The sequence below is a fragment of the Oenanthe melanoleuca genome, chromosome 20, assembly GCF_029582105.1.
Source record: "Oenanthe melanoleuca isolate GR-GAL-2019-014 chromosome 20, OMel1.0, whole genome shotgun sequence".
Lineage (NCBI taxonomy): Eukaryota > Metazoa > Chordata > Aves > Passeriformes > Muscicapidae > Oenanthe > Oenanthe melanoleuca.
In genome coordinates, this window is record NC_079353.1 from 7,011,603 (window position 1) to 7,029,797 (window position 18,195).

Here is an 18,195-nt window from a genome sequence, read left to right on the forward strand (position 1 = left end):
GTAGGACCTGCTCAGGCACCACTGTGGGCCAGTGCTGACAACCTTTGATCAGTGTGCCACAACTGATAACACAGCCATGATCAATAACACAGCCTGTCTCTGCTGCCAAGCGAAGTTTATGTGTAATGGGTCCTGGGGCAGGAGCAGCTCCTGCCATTGGGATGCATCCAGGAGCACTTGCACAGGGCTGTGCAGGAATTAACACTGCCCTTAATTGCTGCTCAGTTAGGCAGAACAGGAGCTTGTGGGGCACCAGCACCCTACTCTGTCCTTTGCTGTGGCCATTTCTAGGTGGAAGCTTGAGGCCAGTTTGGGTTTCTCTTCCTGCAAAGCTTTTTGCTTTAATTATTAACCAGTGCCAGGCAGTGCCATGGCTTCTGGCTGGGGCTAAGTCAGGGCAGGGGGGAGAGTGAGAGAAGACCCCTGCCCTTGGCCCTCAGCCCCTGCACAGTTCCTGCAGCACCTATGAGTGCATGGGGGGTGTGAGTCCTTCCAGCTGTGGTTTTGTGGGGATGCAGTTTTCAGGGAATGAACAGGCTCCAGGGAACAATCCTCTCTGTCTGTGTAGGACTCTCTCTGCTGCTGGTGCTTGGGCTGTTCCTGTCCTGGGCTGGTCAAGGCAGCTGGGCACCATCCAGCTAAAAATAACAGCAGTAAATAAAACACTTCCTCCTGGCCTGGCATGCCAGAGCGGAGGCGCAGGGAGCTGGGACGTGCCTGGCTGTGGCTCCACGGTGGGACTGGCCCTGTGCCAGGGAACTCTGGGCTGGTGCCACCAGGTCCAGGCCTGCCCAAGCACCCTCAGCACCCCCTGCCCAGCCCCTGGGGACACAGTGGCCCATGGCATCCTCAATGCCAATAGCAGAATGTCACCACTGGCTGCTGGAGGGCTGGATCCCCAGGTGACATGGCCCATGGCAGCAGGGTGCCCCAGCCACCCCATGCTGAGCTCTGTGCTGGCTCAGTTTCTCCACCTGCAGCATGGGGCTCCCACACCTGGCACGTGTCCCAGATGATGGCTGGGAGGGTGTGGGACGCAGGATCCCGGTCACGGCCGCATCAGCCCCACGCGCCAGGCCACTGAGGTGTCAGCAGGAGCCATCACCCACACAGGGGATCACGGTGGGGAACCCCCCTCACCCCCCAGCAGGGCCTGTGGAGCCCAGCAAGGATTAGGGGGGGAGGGGGAGGGGCAGTTGGGGGGCCAAGCCACGTGCTGGAGGTGGCAGGAGAAGTGTTTTGGCGGGGGTCCACCATGGGAGGGTACAGCCCCAGCCCTGTTCCCTGAACCTACAGAAAGCCATCCCTGTCCCCATCCCAATCCCCTCCCGTTCCTGCAGTGACAGGGCTTTGTGCATTGTTGCCTTCATCTTCCTCTTCCTCACCTGTGCCCTACCTGGCAGGGGTGCAATCAGCTGAGACAGTCTGGCCCCTCCCTGGGCTGGGCCCGTCTATAAAATCCAGGGGCCAGGCAGAGGGTGTCACAAGGATCTGGGAGCTGTTGGCAGGTGAGTCCAGGGGTGCCAGGGTTGGACTTGGGGGGGGTCTTGTCTGTTAGATACTGCTGCTATCCTTGGGCTGCAGGTGGGATTCTGCCTGGTTCCCACAGGGCTCAGAGCTGGGTCTGGATTTGGCCCCTACACCATGAGTTTTGGATGGTGCTATTTAGGGCACAAAATGCCATAGAGTAGGTTTGGGGGGCACAGCCTTGGGCACAACGTGAGATGTAGAGGGATCTGATGGTGTGTACAAGGGCAGTTCCATGGGACATCTCATTGCTGTGTCTGGGTAATGTTGGAATGGCCCCACTGGCCAGCTGGACATGGGGAGCAGAGGGGTCTGATGAGGGGCAAAGGAGCCATTCCTGTGGGATGTCCCACTCCTCTATCTGGGTGGTGTTGGGATGGCTCTGTCGGGCAGGTGAACATGGGGAGCAGGACCTGCCCAGCACACAGCCATCCATGTCCCAGCCACCAGGAAATGGAGGTGGTGGTGACCCTGCTGACATAGCCTTGAGTCACACTGGAGACTCCAGGTGACAGCCCATCTCCGGTACACGGGCTGGGAGGGATGCTTGGAAAGAGGCAAACCAGTCCTTGAACTGCCCCATCCCTGTCCCAGACAGCAGCAGCAATGGCAACACTCTACCCCTCCCTGGAGGACATGAAGGGCCACCAGGTCCTGCAGGTCAGTGCCAGCTCAGCAGTGTTACGGGGGGTGAGCAGACCCCAATGGGTCCCTTTGGGGTCTCACCTCAGAGGATCCCCAGGGTGGGGGGCACAGCATTGAGCACCCTGTCTCTTGGCAGGCACAGGCAGCAGCTGGGGTGAGGACCCCTGCCACCACAGTGGTCACAGAGAAACCGAAGCTCACCTCAGGCACTGGTAAGGGGGGACATGATCAGCTCACCTGTGCAGGAACTGTCTGGGTGGGCAGTGATGCTCAGTGTGGGGGGGGCTCAGCTGAGACTGGGTTGAGTATGACTCAGCTGAGTATGGGTTGGGGTTAGGCTTCTTGGATCTTTTTTGCTGGTCTATGGCCCCAGGGGGCTCCTGGGATGGAGGGGGCAGTGGCTGTGCATTGGAGACCCCAGGAGCTGAGACCACTCTCGGTGTGTCCCTCAGAGCCACCTGTGCTGTACCCCAACCTAGCCGAGCTGGAGAACTACATGGGGCTGGCGCTCTCCAGTGAGGAGATCCAGAAGAACCTGCACACGGAGGACAGCACCGTAGGTGTCTGGGCTGGCAGCTCCCTCCCCATGAGGCTCCCCACGCCATAATGGGGGTCCCTCTGCTTCCTCATCCTCCCTGGGAAAGGGATGCAGCACTCCCAAGGGCTGAGGTGCACAGGGCCCTGTGTCCCCTCTGTCCCCATTGACCCCAGCTCCCTCACAGGCACTGACCCCTGCCGGGCCCTCCCCAGGCCAGCTGGTCGCCCCCCTGAGCGGGAACAGCGCGGGGCTGCGGCGGGCAGAGATCAAGCCGGGTGTGCGGGAGATCCACCTGTGCAAGGACGAGCGGGGCAAGACGGGGCTGCAGCTGAAGAACGTCGACCAGGTGAGGGGCTGGGCATGGCACGGGACAGTGTGTGCATGATGTGACATGGCATAAGCATGAAAGCAGAACACGGTTTGACGTGGCAGTGTATCATGGCACAGCAATGTGTGGCATTAAATGTCACAGAGTGCCATAGCACAGCCGGATGCAAATGGCATGGCATGGCATGGCATGGCCACTTCTCCCTGTGCCAGCCCTATGCCACCATTCCACTATGTCTCCAGGGCATCTTCGTGCAGCTGGTGAAAGCCAACTCGCCAGCAGCGCTGGTGGGGCTGCGCTTTGGGGACCAGGTGCTGCAGATCGATGGCAAGAACTGCGCAGGCTGGAGCAGTGACAAGGCACAGCGTGCACTGAAGAAGGCAAACCCTGAAAAAATCGTCATGGTGGTGCGGGACAGGTGAGTGTGTGCTGGCACTGGTGCGCTGGCAGTGCCAGTGTCAGCACTGATGGTGCTCTCCCCACAGGCCTTTCCAGCGCACCGTGACCGTGCACAAGGACAGCACTGGCCACATTGGCATTGTGGTGAAGAAAGGGAAGATTGTGTCACTGGCCAAGGACAGCTCGGCCGCCCGCAACGGGCTCCTCACCCACCACTGCATCTGTGAGGTGAACGGCCAAAACGTCATTGGCATGAAGGTAGGGCTGTGCCCTGGTGGTGCAGGACATGCCTGGGGAATCCAGGGTGTGGCCAGAGAATCCAGGATGGAGGGGCTTACTGAGCCAAGCTGAGCACCCCTTCGACCACCCTGCTCTCTCCCACAGGATAAGCAGCTCATGGAGGTGCTGGCAGGGGCTGGGAATGTAGTGACACTGACCATCATCCCCACTGTGATCTACGAGCACATGGTCAAACGGTGAGAATGTGGGGCTGCAAGGACCTCACCCACCCCACAGGGATGCCCGGATTCCCCCCACTGACCTCCCTTCCCTCTGCTCAGGCTCTCTTCAGGGCTGGTGAAGTCGTCCATGGACCACTCCATCCCTGATCTGTGACACCATCGCTGCTGTTCCAGGAGCTGATGCTGAAAGCCCAGAGGGCTTCTGAGGGGACCCCACAGCACCTCCAAAGGAGCTATTTTAGCACAAAACCCCTTATCCCTTCAGAATCTGGTGGCTGCTGGGTGATTATTCCTCTCCTTAGCAGGGATGGAGCAGATGTCCTGTACCAGGGTCCCTTTGTCCCCATGTCCCTGCTTGGACCACTCCCCTCAGGGTGGATGCCAAGGGCTGGCTCCAGCCAAAGCAGACACAGACCCAGCGACATTTATTACATCCACCACAGACAGCGAGTACAGGACAGGGGAAACAAGAAGAGGGGGGTTACAGCTTGTTCAGTTCTGTATTTAAAAAATATATTATATAGATTTGTCTTTCAAATATAGTAGTTACATTTATTTCTTGGCAAAGCTTTGGATAGTCTAACAGACGTGTACACAGATCCACAAATACATTGCACGAGAGGCGAATATCCCAGCTCCACTTACATCTGCCCCAGCTGCCTGGACACTGCTGCTCCCCAAATCTTTCCCCCGGCACCTGGTGCTGTGCTGGTGGCAGAGCTGCTGTCCCCACTGCCCCCCAGCACGGGCAGAGCCGGCGGAAGGGGGATGCAGGGAAGTGTGGGGCACACAGGACGTGGCATGTGCCCCTCTGGGGACCGCTGGACACCGGCGTGTGGAGCATCACCGGCTGCCAGGGCACCTGGCCAGTGGCACCCATGGGTGGGGGAGTGGGCTGGGTTGGGGGGAAACACTGTTAGTTCAAGTCACGAAGAAACCACAGACATTCGTGGGGTGGGAGTGCGGCACGCCCGGGGGAGCCCCAAGTCCCGCGCCCCAACAGCCCCGCTGAGCAATCCTTGCTGTCTTTGTGTTTCAACAACAAAAAAAAAGGCATTTTTCCGGAGGCCACCAGCAAAGCAGAGGTTTGGGTGGGCCGGGGCGGCATAGGGCTTGGCTCTGCCTGCACGGCACTGCCCGCACGGCACTGCCCGCACCCCAGCAAAGGCATCCGAGCTCCAGCACATGGTGGGATCACCGGCATCACGGCTCACAAACTGCAGGAGCCCCCGGGCCCGCTCCCCGGCAGCCAGAGTCCCAACAGCCGGGCTTCAGTCTGTACCCAAGAAAAAGTGAATATAGTGCAAAGCAAAGGGAGGGAGAGCTCACGGCTTCCTCGGGGGGCTCCGTGCGTGAGCTGCAGCCCAGTTCCATCCCAGTGTGGGGAGACATCTCCTCGGGAATGGGGGGGCTGGCCCGAACCGCTCCAGAGCTGATCCCTGTGTTTGGACAGGAACCCCCCATCCCCCTGCCCACAGACAGACACTGCACCTGGAGCAAGGAACCGCTGGATCCCCAGCGCTCACGCTGCCAGCGGCTCCTCGCCATCCACGACCTGCCCGCGGCAAGGCTGGCCCCGGGGATAACCCGGCGACAAACAAACAGCAAGTGCGATGGAGGGAGAGCCCCCCGGCGGGGGCAGACCCACAGCCCCCCACAGCCAGAGGCACAGCAGGGGTGTCCATCGGCGGGGAGTGACGCTGGGTGCCAACACCCCTCTTCCAACAAGGGTTCTTTCCCTCCTGCACGACAAAGGAGCTGGGGGCCGGGCAGCACACCTCGATGCACCCACAGATCTCTCGGCCCCTTCCCACCCGCCAGTGCCAAGCCGGGGCTTTACAATCAGCAGTCGGGTCCGTGGGGGCGGGTGGAGGCCGTCGGAGGGGTCAGGGCTGGGCAGCGCCTCCGGGGCCGGGGCTGGCGACGGGGCGACAGCCCATCCTGCGGATGGAGTGCAGGGCGACGGTGCAGCAGCCCCGCAGCAGCGAGCTGATGTTGTAGATGGGCTGGCCCTGCCGCCGCTGCGAGCGGCACAGCCAGGCCACAGTGGGCACCGCCGGCACCACCACCGCCAGCAGATCCACGATGAAGTGGCGGCTCCAGTAGCTCTTGGAAGGGTTGTTCTCGCAGCCGGTCACCTCCGTCAGCTCCTCCTCCGCCACGCAGGCGATGGCCACCGAGGGGCTGGCGCTGGGGGGCTGCCGCACCGCCGGGTTGCAGGGGACGCCCCCCTCGGCACCGGCAGCCGCCGTCGCGGCGTCGGGGTCGGCCGCCATCAGGTCCGTGGTCCCGGTGGGGTTGGCGAGCTCGGGGACGGGCATCGTGTCTTCCATTTCAGAGACCCAGGCGGAGGTGGGGCTGCCCAAGCTGCAAGCCTGCGACTTCATCACCTTCTCTAGGATGGTGTCCAGGTCGGGCTGGCAGGGCACGAAGTCCGTCTGGATGGCCCGCTCCTGCATGCAGCTGGCCTGCACCCCTGCCTCCGCGCTGCTCCGCAGTCCCAGCACCTTCTCGTAGGTGTTGCTGGGGGGCAGCCGGGTGCCGGGCTCACCCCCCACCTCCAGCGGGTCCGTGTGGCCCGGAGCATCCTCCATCCCCACGAAGCCGCTGTCGGCCCCCTCGTCCAGCGAGATGGTCTGCGAGCCCCCCACGTTGCGGTCCCCGGCTCCCTGGTCGCTCAGCTTGGTGTAGGTGGAGCTGCGGGTGAGGGATCGGGCTGGGGACCCCCCGGCCGACTCGCCGGCGCCCTCCTCCTTCAGCGCCCCGTTCTGTGCCACCTCCATGCTGTGCAGCAGCGTCTCCAGCTTCTTGTTCTGGATGTTGATGTCCACAAAATACTTCTGGAGGCCTTTGTCCTTCTCCAGTAGGTTGTTCTTCACTGTGTCGATGACCTGCTTCAGCTGCTTGATCTCCTTGCGAGCCTCTTTCAGCGCCAGCTGGGCCTCCACGCGGTGGCACTCCTCCTCGATCCAGTCCTCCTGCATCCGTGACAGCTGCGTCTTCAGGTCCTCGATCTCAGCATCCCTGTGGAGACGGGAGGGCAGCACCGCGTCGCTCAGGGGCTGCAGGGACAGCCCCGGGCTCGTGTGCTCAGCGCTGGGCTGCAATCAATCACCCAGGAACACTCCGGGCTGGGAACAAGGGATGGATCCAGTGGCTGAGGGACCCTCACGAGTGATGTTCAGGGAGCCTCAGGAGCAATGTTCAGGGACCCCCAGGAGTGATGCTTAGGGACCCTCAGGAGTGATACTTGGGGACTCTCAGAATTGCTGCATGAGGACCCTCAGGACTGATGCTCAGGGCCCCCTGGGATCACTGTTGGGAGCAATGGGAGCTCAGGGATCCCTGGAAGTGATGCTCAGCCTTCTCCCGGAGGGGCTGCAGTGCCCAGGTCTCCGGGGGGCTGCGTGAGCGTGGGCAGGTGCCCCGGGCGGGCGCGTGGCAGCTGGCACGATGGCAGGGCCGTGCCTAAGCCTGAGAGGAGCAGATGGGGATTAGCCACCCTCTGACGCTGAAATTCAGCAAAAGCATGGCAGGGACTTAAACAGGGTGAGGAGACAATGCAGCCAATGCAGGTGGGATGTGGGGCTCTCCAGTCCCCAGATCTGCGGCTCCCAGGTCGGACAGGCAGCAGTGCCAGATCCACATGCCAGCAATGCTGTGGTACAGCTGTGACCTGGGTCCCTGGGCACAAGCAAGAGGACAAGGTGCCATGCTGGGAGCTGAGACACCCAGAAGGATCAATCCCAGACAGGAGCTGCCACAGTGGGTGGTAATGGCTGGTGCTGGCACTCCTCCCATGAGCTGACGTGCTCACCTGTCCTGCAGCCGCTCCTGTGTGTCCTTCAGGCGAGCCTTCAGGTGCCGGATGCAGACCTCCTTCTGCTGCAGGGGAGTCAGGTACTGCTCCGGCGTCGGTGGCTTTATCCCATGGTTGTCACTGCAGAGGTTGTACTTGGACGAGCGCCTGCGGGGACACAGATGTCACCCACTGCCAATGCCAGGGTCAGCACAGGCTTGACCCAGCGGTACTAAGGCCTGCTCTTGGGCTGCTGCCCCATAATACATCCCAAAGGAGCCCTGAGAGCAGGAGGGGCAGGGTGGGTGCGTGAGGGAGCTGTGCCCTGGCAAGAGGGGAAGGGTGGGTATCTTGCATATTGTGCCTCTGGCAGGACAGGCAGGGTGGGTGTCTTTGGTGCTGTGCCCTGGCAGGAGGGGAGGTGCAGCTCCTAGACACCCTGGTGCTGATGTTAGGTGCTGAGCCCTCTGTGGTGCTGGGCCATGATCAGAACTGGGGGCACTGAGGTCTCTGTGTGCCCAGAACTTTCCTGGAAACAGCTGATGTGGATGGAGACCCCAGGGTGGGATCAGCCCCATCAGAGATGGAGGCACAAGAATGGGAATGGATGGAGCAGCTCTCAAGATGGTGGCTGTCCTGCCCATGGGGAGCAAGCCAGGGAACCCAGCATCTGCTCCGGACTGGCCCAGCAGCATGCCTGGACTCTCCTTGTGCCACCACTGGCACTGGGGCAGATAAAGTGACATCTCTGGGCCAAAGCCAGTGTGGAGAGCAGGGGTTGGCCAAGGACAGGGTTACATGGCCAAGCTGGGAGGCACATGGAGAGCTGGAAGCTGCACGAGTGGCTCTGGCATGGCAGTGGGGGGACTGAACTGGGAGTGGAGGGAACTCTCTGTGTATGGAAAGGAGGCATCCCAAAGCTCCCTGCATGGTGTCCATCAGCCCAGCAGCCTTTAGCCATGTCCAGAAGCGCTGTGTTAGAAGCATCCATGCTTTGGAATGCCCATGGCAGCAGGATGGCCACTGCCCCCAGCTGCAGCACACATGGGACCTGCTCACCATGTCGCCCTCAGGCCCCTCAGATCCTCCCAGAATGATTCCACCTCTGGGAGCTGGCAAGGAACAGGGGGCAGGCAAATGATGAGCACAGGCTGCTGTGCCTGGGGCTGGTGCCCATCCCACAGCTTGATGCCAGCTGTGCCCCGAACACAGCTGGAGCTCCCTGCTGAACAGCCAGGGGGCCACCAGCTCTTGCCAAACCTTTGCCGGGCAACACAAGAGGATGGAAGTGAAGCTCTTGCCCTTGTGCCTTTGGTCAGGAAGGATCCAGGTGCTCCTCGGAATGCAGGAGTGGCAGGAGGGAGCGTGCAGCGTGCAAACCACAGGCACAGCAGGACAGAGGGAAGAGGATGGGGATCCCTGGGTGGCAGGCGGGGGCACAGGGAGGGAGACAACACAACAACGGCGGCAGAGAGGTTTGGAGGAGGGGGGTAGTGAGGGTCTGTGGAGACACACCAGCAGCTCCAGCAGCTCCAGCTCCCCCAGCCACAAGCGCACAGCCTCGCTCCAGCTCCTGTCCCCGCCGGGCACCGGCACCGGCAGCACGGGGGCTGCTCCCCTGCCCGGGGGCACCCGGCAGCCGCTCTGGGGCCACGGGTGATGGGTTACCTTGGGGTGGGGCTGCTGTCGCTGCCCTTGCAGGAGCCAGAATTGCTGCTGCTGCTCAGCGAGGAGGTGCCGTAGGTGTCCCTCCCGGGGGGCGAGGGGCGCCTGGAGGCAGGGAGAAGAGGCTGTGTCTCAGGCCGAGTGGCTGAGGGCGCTGAAGACTTAAAGAAGGAGGCAAAGCCACTCCGTCCATAAACCCCGCGACTGCCAACCACCACACCGAGAACACACAAGACAAAAGGACAAAAACAGCAGGGATCAAAATTGCACGGACATGGCGACGGGCACAAAGGCAGGGCTGGGGGGGATGTCCACCCGCTCCCCCTTCCCTGGCGTGGCAGCCCATGGATGCTGGCACAGCATCCTTGCACCCTGAGGACCTTGGGAGCCCCTGGGATTCCCTTATAAGCCCCTTGGGAACCCCATAAGAGTCCCCTGGGAACACAGTCCCAGCATAGCTCGAGCCACATCTTCCAGAACATCAGCTAACGTGGGCAGCTCTGCCTCTTCTTCCTGCCCACGCTGAGGCTGTAGCTCCATAACAGTCCAGGTCATGGAGACATTGGGAGGGGAATAAATGCTTTTTCTCTCTCTGTTTTTTTTCTCTTTGTCACTCAGCTCAAGAAGACATTTTCCAAGGGCTAACATACCTCCCAGTTTCATTGCCCCAACCCAGTGCTCTCCACCACTGCCTGCCTTCGCCTGGACGGACGGAGGGGTCGGTCCTGGCTGTGGCACAGACGGACAGAGGGACGGGGCGTGCAGCACTCGGGGAGCTGCATGCACGGACAGGGAAGTGCTGTGCAGCGGGCAGTGCCATGCAAACCCCTGAAAGCTGGGCTGGGGGGCCGTGCTGCGAAGTGGCAGCTGGTGGTGGAGGTGTGGGGATCGTGGGGATCGTCTCATCCCGGCTGCAGGCGCTGGAGTCCAGTCCCGAGGCCAGAGGCTGAAGCATATTCACCTTCGTGATCCTGTGGACGCGCGTCTGCTCCCCGGCACGGACATGGCCACGGTGCCACGGGTCCTGGGCACAGGGAACTGCGGGCAGAGGCAACAGAAAGAGCAGGTGAGGGCAGGGAAATGGCCCTGATGAGATGGGGTGAGCCTGGCACCAGGGAGTCAGTATAGTCCCCAGGGCCACCAGCAGAGGGACAGATGAGGACAGCATCCCCTGCACGTCTGGGCTGTGCTACCCACTTGTCTCCCATAGCCAGAATGCTGCATGCCCGTGGTCCCACTGGTATCCTGTGGGCACAGGGCAAGGGTGTTTTTAATCTGAAAGGCAGACCAAAAGCAGAGCAGGAGCCTGCCCATGGTCTGGAGCCCCTTTCCCACCATGGGACAAGCTTTCCCTTCTCCCAGATCCCCATCCGTGCCAGGCAGCAGGATAATGCCACAGGGACACAGAGTGCCTGCAGTGGTGGCATTACTGCAGGCAGAGATGGAACAAGGGCTCTGACCCAGCCATGGAGCTCCCTGAGCAGGCAGCTTTCCCTGCAGTGGGCTGGGTGCCTGCTTTTCCTTAATTAAGTGCAAATCCCCCATTCAGCAGTGAAATCAGGTGAGGATAAACAGATCCCTGCATGATGAGGCAGCAGCTCCTAATCCCTAGGGAAACACAGAGCCTGCTTTCCTGTAAATAAATAGGCCAGATCCAGAGGCTTGCAGCACCTCGGGCACACTCAGGATGTGAAGGAGTGAGGGAAGCATCTGCTCAGCACCCACATCCTGCCAAGCATCCCATGGCACTGCTGGGATCCCCACTGTGCTCCCAGACTGCCGGAGACCAACGGGCCAGGGGCAGCATGGGGGCCCCCCTATCCCCAGGCCTATTCACAATGCCAGCATTTATCTCAGATTTTGGCAGAGCAGTGCAGGAGATGAGATCTGCCAACAGATAATCGATGGGTGACAGGAAACACTCCGTGCTGCTGGCCCTGCTCCAGGGGAGTGCAAGGAGTGGGACAACAGGAGAGGCAGAACAGGAAGGGGGACAGCTCAGCCCAGTGCAGCCTTGTGCAATTGCCACCCCAGGTTATTTTTCTTCTGGGATACCTCAAAGCCCACCCTGGCCAGCCCGGGCACCTCCTCTACCCAGAATTTGCTGCTCCTTGTTACTCAAACCAGGGCACCAAAGACCCCAGAGTGCTGGTGCTGTGAAGTCCCAAGTCCCAGCAGAGGGGTACCATCACACCTGAGACACTGCAGGAAGGATTTGGGAATCCTGCTGCTCCCACCTGGAATGGATTTGCCCGGAGGTGACCTGGGCAGGGGAAGGCAGTGTTCTGTCCTGCTGGATCACTGCTCCCAAGTGGGCAGCGAGCTCTGCTACTGCAGCAGCGTGAATCAGCATCCACCAAGAGCTGTGCGTGGCCTCAGGCTGGCAGGAGCATCCTCCAGGATTCTCCATCACCCTCCAGCAGCTCTGAGCAGGGATTTAGGGAGATTTGAGAGGGCTGATCCCTCAGCTCCTCCCCTGCAGTCCCAGGGGACTGTCCCAGGGGTGCCCAGCATCAGCCCAGCTGTACCTGGATCTTCCCCACACATGGCAAGGTCACCCTCATGCCACACTGCTCTGTGCCCCAGATGGCATGTGTGTGTCCAGCACATGGGGCTCCTGAGAGCATCCCACATCACACCCCAGGCACCTGCTGCCAGCACCCACAGCCTGGAATGGCTCTGTGGGACACCTGGATTTGGCCTCATGTCTGGAATTAACCCAGCTCTAGTGGGTGGCATCCCTGCCCATAGCAAGGGGTTAAAATGACAATGGTTTGAGTTGGAAGAAATCTTGAAGGTCATCTCATTCCAGCCCTCTACCATGGGCAGGGACAACTTCCACCATCCCAGTTTGCTCCAAGCCTTGTCCAACCTGGCCTTGAACATTTCCAAGGATGGTGCAGCCACAGCTTCTCTGGGCAACCAGTGCCAGGGCCTCACCAATCTCACAGGGATCCATTTTTCCCAAATATCCCATCTAACCCTGCCCTCTGTCAGTGGGAAGGAATTCCTCCTTATCCTGCCACTCCATGCCCTTATCCAAACTCTCTCTAGCTCTCTTGAAACCCTTTAGGCACTGGAAGAGGCTTTTAAGGTCTCATTGGAGCCTTCTCTTCTCTACCAGCTCTCTCAGCCTGTCTCCACAGCAGGGATGGTCAGGGCAATTCACAGACCAAGACAAAGGTGATTTGGGGGGCACTGGCTTGTCTCCATACTGGGGGACCAGGAGGACCTGCTCAGCACAGCACCTCTGTGCCTGCCCTGACTACCTGGGAATGCCAGCATAGGCCAGAGTCCAACACTCCAATTTGTACCAAATCCAGAGATCGTCCTGCAAACCACCTGCATGAGATCCAGCACCCTGCAAATCCCCTAAAATGCAGCTTGAGGGCTGAGCAGGGTAGACATTACCCATTGCAAAGAGCAGTGTGTTGATGGTGCTGCCAGCAGGAAAACTCCCTGTGAGTCTCCCAGCACATGTGGAACAGAAAGGCAGAGCTTTTACAAACAACAGCACAAACCAGGGCTTGTTCCATGCAGTGGAATTAGCCTGGGGAATTCCTGATAAATAAAAGCAAAGGGCCTTGATAAGGAAACAGCTGGAGCTTCAGCATGATCCACCACAGAGGGCTGGGATGCAGAACCAGCACAAATCCCCCACACTGCCACTCTCTCAAGGGGGTGACAGCATGGGGCTCATCTCCTGGTGGGTTCCTGCTGACCTACTGATCACACCATGACAGTGATGGATGGCAGAGCAGTGACAGAGGCAGAGCAGTGACAGGCTCATCCTGGCTCCCCAGAGGAAGATTTTCCCCAGGGTCAGCTGGATCACTGCCCCACAGAGATGCTTCTTCACCTCAAATCCTGCCCCTTCCTCACTCCTTGCTGGATCCCCTGGCTGTGCCAGTGATGGACAAAGCAGGCTGGGCAGGCCCTTCTTAGATGCTTCTCACATGGGAAACAGGGACACAGGACCCCTGGAGAGACCCATATCACTGGCTCAGTGAAGCCTCTGATGGTTCCTCAGCTTGTTCCTCTGAGGGTTTCATGGCTGCAGGGTCAAGAGTTTGCTCCCATCAGCTTTCAAAGCTCAGCTTCTGTGGGATTCAGAGGTATCCAGCTGCTGCCAGCTCACCCCATCCCCACGGGGAACATGAAAGGAGGTGTGAGAGCCCGCAGCTCACTGCCAGTGTCAACCCTCAGCACAGCACTGCTGTGCCAGCAGCCACCACATTTCCCTGGATTTCTCGCTCGCTGCTTCCTTTGTCAAGGCTCCCATCGTCCTGCCTGCTGCTGGATTCCTGTGTTTCCCTTGGCACATCCTGTGTGAGGAATCTTTTGCAATGGTGGCACCGAGCCCAAGCGTCTGAGAGCAGCTTCACCCACTGCAGAGACCTGGGAGAGGAACTGTGGTGTCCCCATGGGTCCCCTGGGAGATCTTCAGCCTCCCAGGATGAACAAATTAAAAACAGAGAGAAAATGGAGAGGGAAACCACAGCTTTGTTTTCCCAGGGGCCAAAAAGGGCTCCCAAGGACCTACCCTGCCTTCCTGACACTGGCTCTGCTTTTCTACTCACTAAAAATAAGCGAAGTGCTGGATGTGGCCAACAACCAGCAGCTGATGTGGGGCAGAGCCCTTGTTCCTGGCAAGGAACAGGGCTGCTTGCACTGGAAAAGGGACTGGAATACAGCTGGGTCACAGTGGGAAGGAGCAGGATCCAGCAGCCAGGGCTGGCAGAAGTCCTGGTGCAGGAAGGGGTCAGCACTGGAGCCACCACCTGGGCAGCGGGGGGCAAACATCCATGACTGTGTCCACTCCTTCTCCTGCCATGGGGGATTTTTGGGATATAGGGATTGCTTTGCTTTTGCTCCAAGAAGATTCCAAGGATGTGGAGCCTCTGCTCCAGTGTAGACAGGTTCAGCCCAGAACTTCACCTGGGCCCCAGGCAGGGGGAGATCATGGAATCACAGACCCATTTAGGTAGGAAAATACCTTTAATACCTTCAAATCCAACTGCTAACCCAGCACTGCCAAAGCCACCACTAAATCCAGCTCAGGGCAGAGCCAACTGCTCGGGGCACAAGCAGAGACAAACCCCATGGGGTGTTTATGCAACACCACCAGAAAAATCAATGCTGCTAAGAGTGGTTGTATCCCATTCCAAAAGGCGGGAGCATCTCCTTTTATTCTCCTGTTTGTTATAAAACGCTGAGTTGACACCCAGAGATTACAGGAAAACAGACACCATTTGGAAAGCTCGGGTTATGCAGCTCATCACTTTTCCAGCTGACCTGGCTGCAACTCCAAAAGGGGAGGTGGCAATTTCCAGCCCTCATTAGCTAAAAATAAGGTGCTTGACCAGAGGGCAAAGGCTGGGCTCTCTATGGGGCCTCTGGAGCCAAAGGGAAATGGAAAAGAGCTCCATGACAAGTGCTGCAGCAGCATGAGAGCAGGACTGGGACACCCAGGATGCAGACCTGGTCTCACCACGGGCCAGGAAGATCAGGGATGGGATGGAGGTGACATCCCACTGCACAACCCTGCAGAGGTGCTCTGGCAGAAGCAGAGCTGAGCTGTGTGAGGCAGAACAGCCCACTCCTTTGACATACAAAGGCAAAAACCTGGAAGACAAACCCAGCTTCCAGTGCAACAGCTCCTCCTCCCCTCGGTGGCTCGGCGGGCGGAAGGGAAGCAGGTTTCCCCTCACCAGCATCCACCTTGAGCGAGGGCTGGGAATGGCGGCGGTGCCGGAGGATTAGCCCTGCTCTCCACACCGCTGGAATGGCCTAGTTTAACCACACAGCACATCTCCTGCCTCAGCCCTCTGCAGCACTTCTGAGTTGGGAGCACGGGCATTGCCCCTCTGACCCCATCCTGGTGTGTGTGTCCCTGCACACCAGGATTTGCATCTTCTGGCACAAGGTCATTGCACAACATGCCTGTTGCCCAGAAAGGCTGGGAACACTGGGATTTCATAAGCAGAACAGGCACCCAGTAATGGGTTCTGTGTGACAGCCACGGCGCTGACCTTGTGGGGAGGAGAGAACAGAGCACCCAGCTCATCAACACACTCGGGTGTTCCTGTGTCCCTTTGAAGATGTAGCATGAAGCCATTAAATAATAAAATGTCAATTGCAGAGCGGCCCCAGCTCCTGCAACGCCCTATGGTGCTGGAGACACTTTGAGATGCTGCACAAACAGATGTGGGGCTGGTGCTTGAAGGGAGAGTCTGGTGCATGAGATGTGGGTTTAGGGCATGCAGGGAGAGTCTGGAGTGTGCAGGGACAATATAATGCATGCAATGTGGGTCTGATCCATGTGACATGGGATTGGTGGATGCAGGGAGGGTCTGGTGCATGAGATGTGGGTCTGGGTTGTGCAGTGAGGGTCTGGTGCTTGCAGGGAGGGTGTGATGCATGTGACAAGGATCTGGTGCATGAGATATGGGTCTGGTACATGTGATGTAGGACTGAGGCATGCAGGGAGGGTCTGGTGCATGGGATGTGAGTCTGGGGTATGCAGGGAGGGTCTGGTGCATGGGATGTGAGTCTGGGGTATGCAGGGAGGGTCTGGTGCATGGGATGTGGGTCTGGGGTGTGTAGGGAGGGTCTGGTGCATGGGATGTGAGTCTGGGGTTTGCAGGGAGGGTCTGGTGCATGCGATGTGAGTCTGGGGTGTGCAGGGAGGGTCTGGTGCATGGGATGTGGGTCATGTGCGTGAGATGTGGGTCTGGAGAGTGCAGTGCAGGTCTGGTGAGTGCAATGCGTGGCTGATGCTGCCATGTGGGTCTAGTGCATGTCCTGTGGGTCCAGGGCTGTGAAGCAGGACCGGTGGGTGTGGTGGGGGTCCAAGCGGGTTTGCAGTGTGGGTCAGGGTACATAAGATATGGGTCTGAAAAGTCAGACACGGGTCCAGTGCGTGCCACGAGGGTCCTGCACATGCCGTGGGCTCTGGTGCAGCAGAACGGGTCTGGTGTGTGCCGCGGGGCTCTGGCACACGCAATGCGGGTGCGCTGCGGGCCCGGTGCGTGACCCGCCCCGAGCACCCCGTGCCCCGGGAACCCCCCCGCTTCCGCCCCCCCCACCCCGATGCGGAGCGGCGCTGGCAGACCCGGCTGCGCCCCCCGCCTCCCCCCACCCCGAATCCGCAGCCAGAAAGGGATGAGTCACGGATGGGCCCCGCACCGCGCCCCCCGCACCGCGCCCCGCACCGCTCACCTGCGCGGGGCCCCGCCGATGTCGGGGGCGGCAGCGCCGGGGTGGGGGGCTCAGCGACCTGCCGGGGAAGGGAGAGAGCGGACGGTGAGCGGCGGCGGCGGGGGGCCCGGAGGGGTGCCCGGTGCGGTGCCCCTCGCCCCACCCCGCACCCCGCGACCTCCCCCGCCTCCATCACCTGCGCCGGCCTCCATGGGTGCGGCGGGGCGGCCGGGAGCGCTGGAGGGATGAGGGAGGGATGAGGGAGGGATGGAGGAGGGAGGGATGGCGAAGGGAGGGAGGGAGGATGGATGGATGGAGAAGGGAGAGAGGGAGGGATGAGCGGTGCAGCTGCGTAATTTGCTCCCTCCTCTGCGATCTTAAAGCGACGGCGCCGCTGGTGCCTCCCCCCGCTCCTCCCGCCGGGTTTCCCCCCGTTCCTATGGCAACTCCCCTCTGCCGGAGCGGCACAACCACCTCAAAAAAAACAAACCGGCCGGGTTTTGGGGTCCCTCCCCGTCTGCGAAGCCCCGCGGGCCGGATGTGCCCTGCGCCCCGTGGCCCCGGGCTCCTCGCCCCGCGTAACCCCGGAGGAGGAGGAGGAAGGGAGGGGGAGCCGGGGCGGCTCCGCGCTGCGGCCACCCGGCCCTTGGAGTCCCCCCAGCGCCGTAGTTGTCATTATAAGCAGTTCAGCTCTGAGGGATCCCTGCCTCTAATTAGTGACGCACTTTCATAAAGTAAAGTCATTAAATAACCGGAATTCTGCGCCCCATTTCAATCCCTCTGGCTCAGCCCTAATCTCTGGGGCTGGGGTGGAGAAGCAGCATCAGCCACCCCGAGCTGCTGTCCCGGGTTGTGACTGGCGTCCGGGAGGTTTGGGAGATGAGGCAGAAGGCTGGCACGGCACGGCACGGCACGTCCTGTTCTTCAGGTTACTCATGGCACTTCCCACACGCTTCCTGCTGTAACTGTCAAGATGAACCTTCCCAAATTATTTGCTGAGGAAACGTCTCGGGAGCCCCCGCGCGACATCCTGCAGCCTGTGCGGGGAGCAGCGGGGTACCGGCTCCGGGGGCGCTCCGTGCCCGCGGCCAGCAGCGCCAAGGTCGGCTGCGGACACCCCCGCGGGGACCAGGAGCGTGGGAGATGCGCATGTGCCTGTGTTAGAAACATCCACAGAACACCCAGCGTGCGTGGATCCACATACGGGAAATGTTAATGTGGGAAATAGCCACAGTCAGAGTAGAACCTGCGCCCGGTTTGGGTCTGGACCCGATGCCCATTGTGCTCCCCAGACATTCCCAGCTCCCTTTGTCACGCCTGCATGGTTATTCCAGAGTTTTGACAAACCTGTTTGGTAAATGTGTGTCAGTCTTCCCTCCAGCACTATTTCCTGCATGATTTGTACCTCATTTATCCCGACACGCAGACTGTTTTCAGTGTGTATATATCTCCTGCCTCCCATTTATTCCTGCCCGCCTCCAGCTGCCTTTTGTTTCCCTCTTTGCCGGTGAATCCAAGGCACAGCCTCTCTCCTTGAAAGGAAAATTAATGAGTTATCACATCTGCTGCCACTGGAGCAGCTCTGACCATGTGGCACAGGCAGCGGCTCTGCTGTGAGATGCAGAGTCATTCC

At 60.1% G+C, this 18,195-nt stretch overlaps 2 protein-coding genes across 7 annotated transcripts; one reads left to right on the forward strand and one right to left on the reverse strand.

The window, feature by feature from the left end:
* Window positions 1-1,474: 1,474 nt before the first annotated feature.
* Window positions 1,475-4,436, forward strand: SDCBP2 (syndecan binding protein 2). Of its 2 annotated transcripts, none has more exons than XM_056507549.1 (9): window positions 1,475-1,508; window positions 2,122-2,187; window positions 2,309-2,384; window positions 2,625-2,728; window positions 2,895-3,056; window positions 3,281-3,456; window positions 3,524-3,695; window positions 3,822-3,913; window positions 3,998-4,436. In XM_056507549.1, the coding sequence occupies exons 2-9, from the start codon at window positions 2,134-2,136 to the stop codon at window positions 4,050-4,052; spliced, it is 891 nt and encodes a 296-aa protein (XP_056363524.1). In that variant the 5' UTR covers window positions 1,475-1,508; window positions 2,122-2,133; the 3' UTR covers window positions 4,053-4,436. The 2 variants fall into 2 exon arrangements, with proteins under 2 accessions (XP_056363524.1, XP_056363525.1); XM_056507550.1 differs by having other exon boundaries at window positions 1,491-1,508; window positions 1,971-2,187.
* Window positions 4,425-17,488, reverse strand: SNPH (syntaphilin). 5 transcript variants are annotated; one of them, XM_056507543.1, is made up of 6 exons: window positions 17,288-17,488; window positions 16,584-16,641; window positions 10,013-10,400; window positions 9,366-9,566; window positions 7,716-7,865; window positions 4,425-6,922 (listed from the first exon to the last, which is right to left on the reverse strand). In XM_056507543.1, exons 1-6 carry the CDS (start codon window positions 17,291-17,293, stop codon window positions 5,785-5,787), a joined length of 1,941 nt encoding a protein of 646 aa, XP_056363518.1. In that variant the 5' UTR covers window positions 17,294-17,488; the 3' UTR covers window positions 4,425-5,784. The 5 variants fall into 5 exon arrangements, with proteins under 5 accessions (XP_056363518.1, XP_056363521.1, XP_056363519.1 ...); XM_056507546.1 differs by lacking the exon at window positions 17,288-17,488 and adding an exon at window positions 17,037-17,127 and having other exon boundaries at window positions 10,324-10,400; XM_056507544.1 differs by lacking the exon at window positions 17,288-17,488 and adding an exon at window positions 16,759-17,033.
* Window positions 17,489-18,195: the final 707 nt, after the last annotated feature.

Excerpts from the sequence above, each read along its gene's own strand:
- SDCBP2 (XM_056507549.1), top strand. The coding sequence starts at position 2,134 with ATGGCAACACTCTACCCCTCCCTGGAGGACATGAAGGGCCACCAGGTC. Across the intron at positions 2,385-2,624 it reads GAAGCTCACCTCAGGCACTG|AGCCACCTGTGCTGTACCCC; the intron begins GTAAGGGGGGAC and ends TGTGTCCCTCAG. Across the intron at positions 3,057-3,280 it reads AGCTGAAGAACGTCGACCAG|GGCATCTTCGTGCAGCTGGT; the intron begins GTGAGGGGCTGG and ends CTATGTCTCCAG.
- SNPH (XM_056507543.1), bottom strand. Across the intron at positions 10,401-16,583 it reads ATCGGCGGGGCCCCGCGCAG|TTCCCTGTGCCCAGGACCCG; the intron begins GTGAGCGGTGCG and ends CTCTGCCCGCAG. Across the intron at positions 6,923-7,715 it reads CAGGAGCGGCTGCAGGACAG|GGATGCTGAGATCGAGGACC; the intron begins GTGAGCACGTCA and ends CCGTCTCCACAG.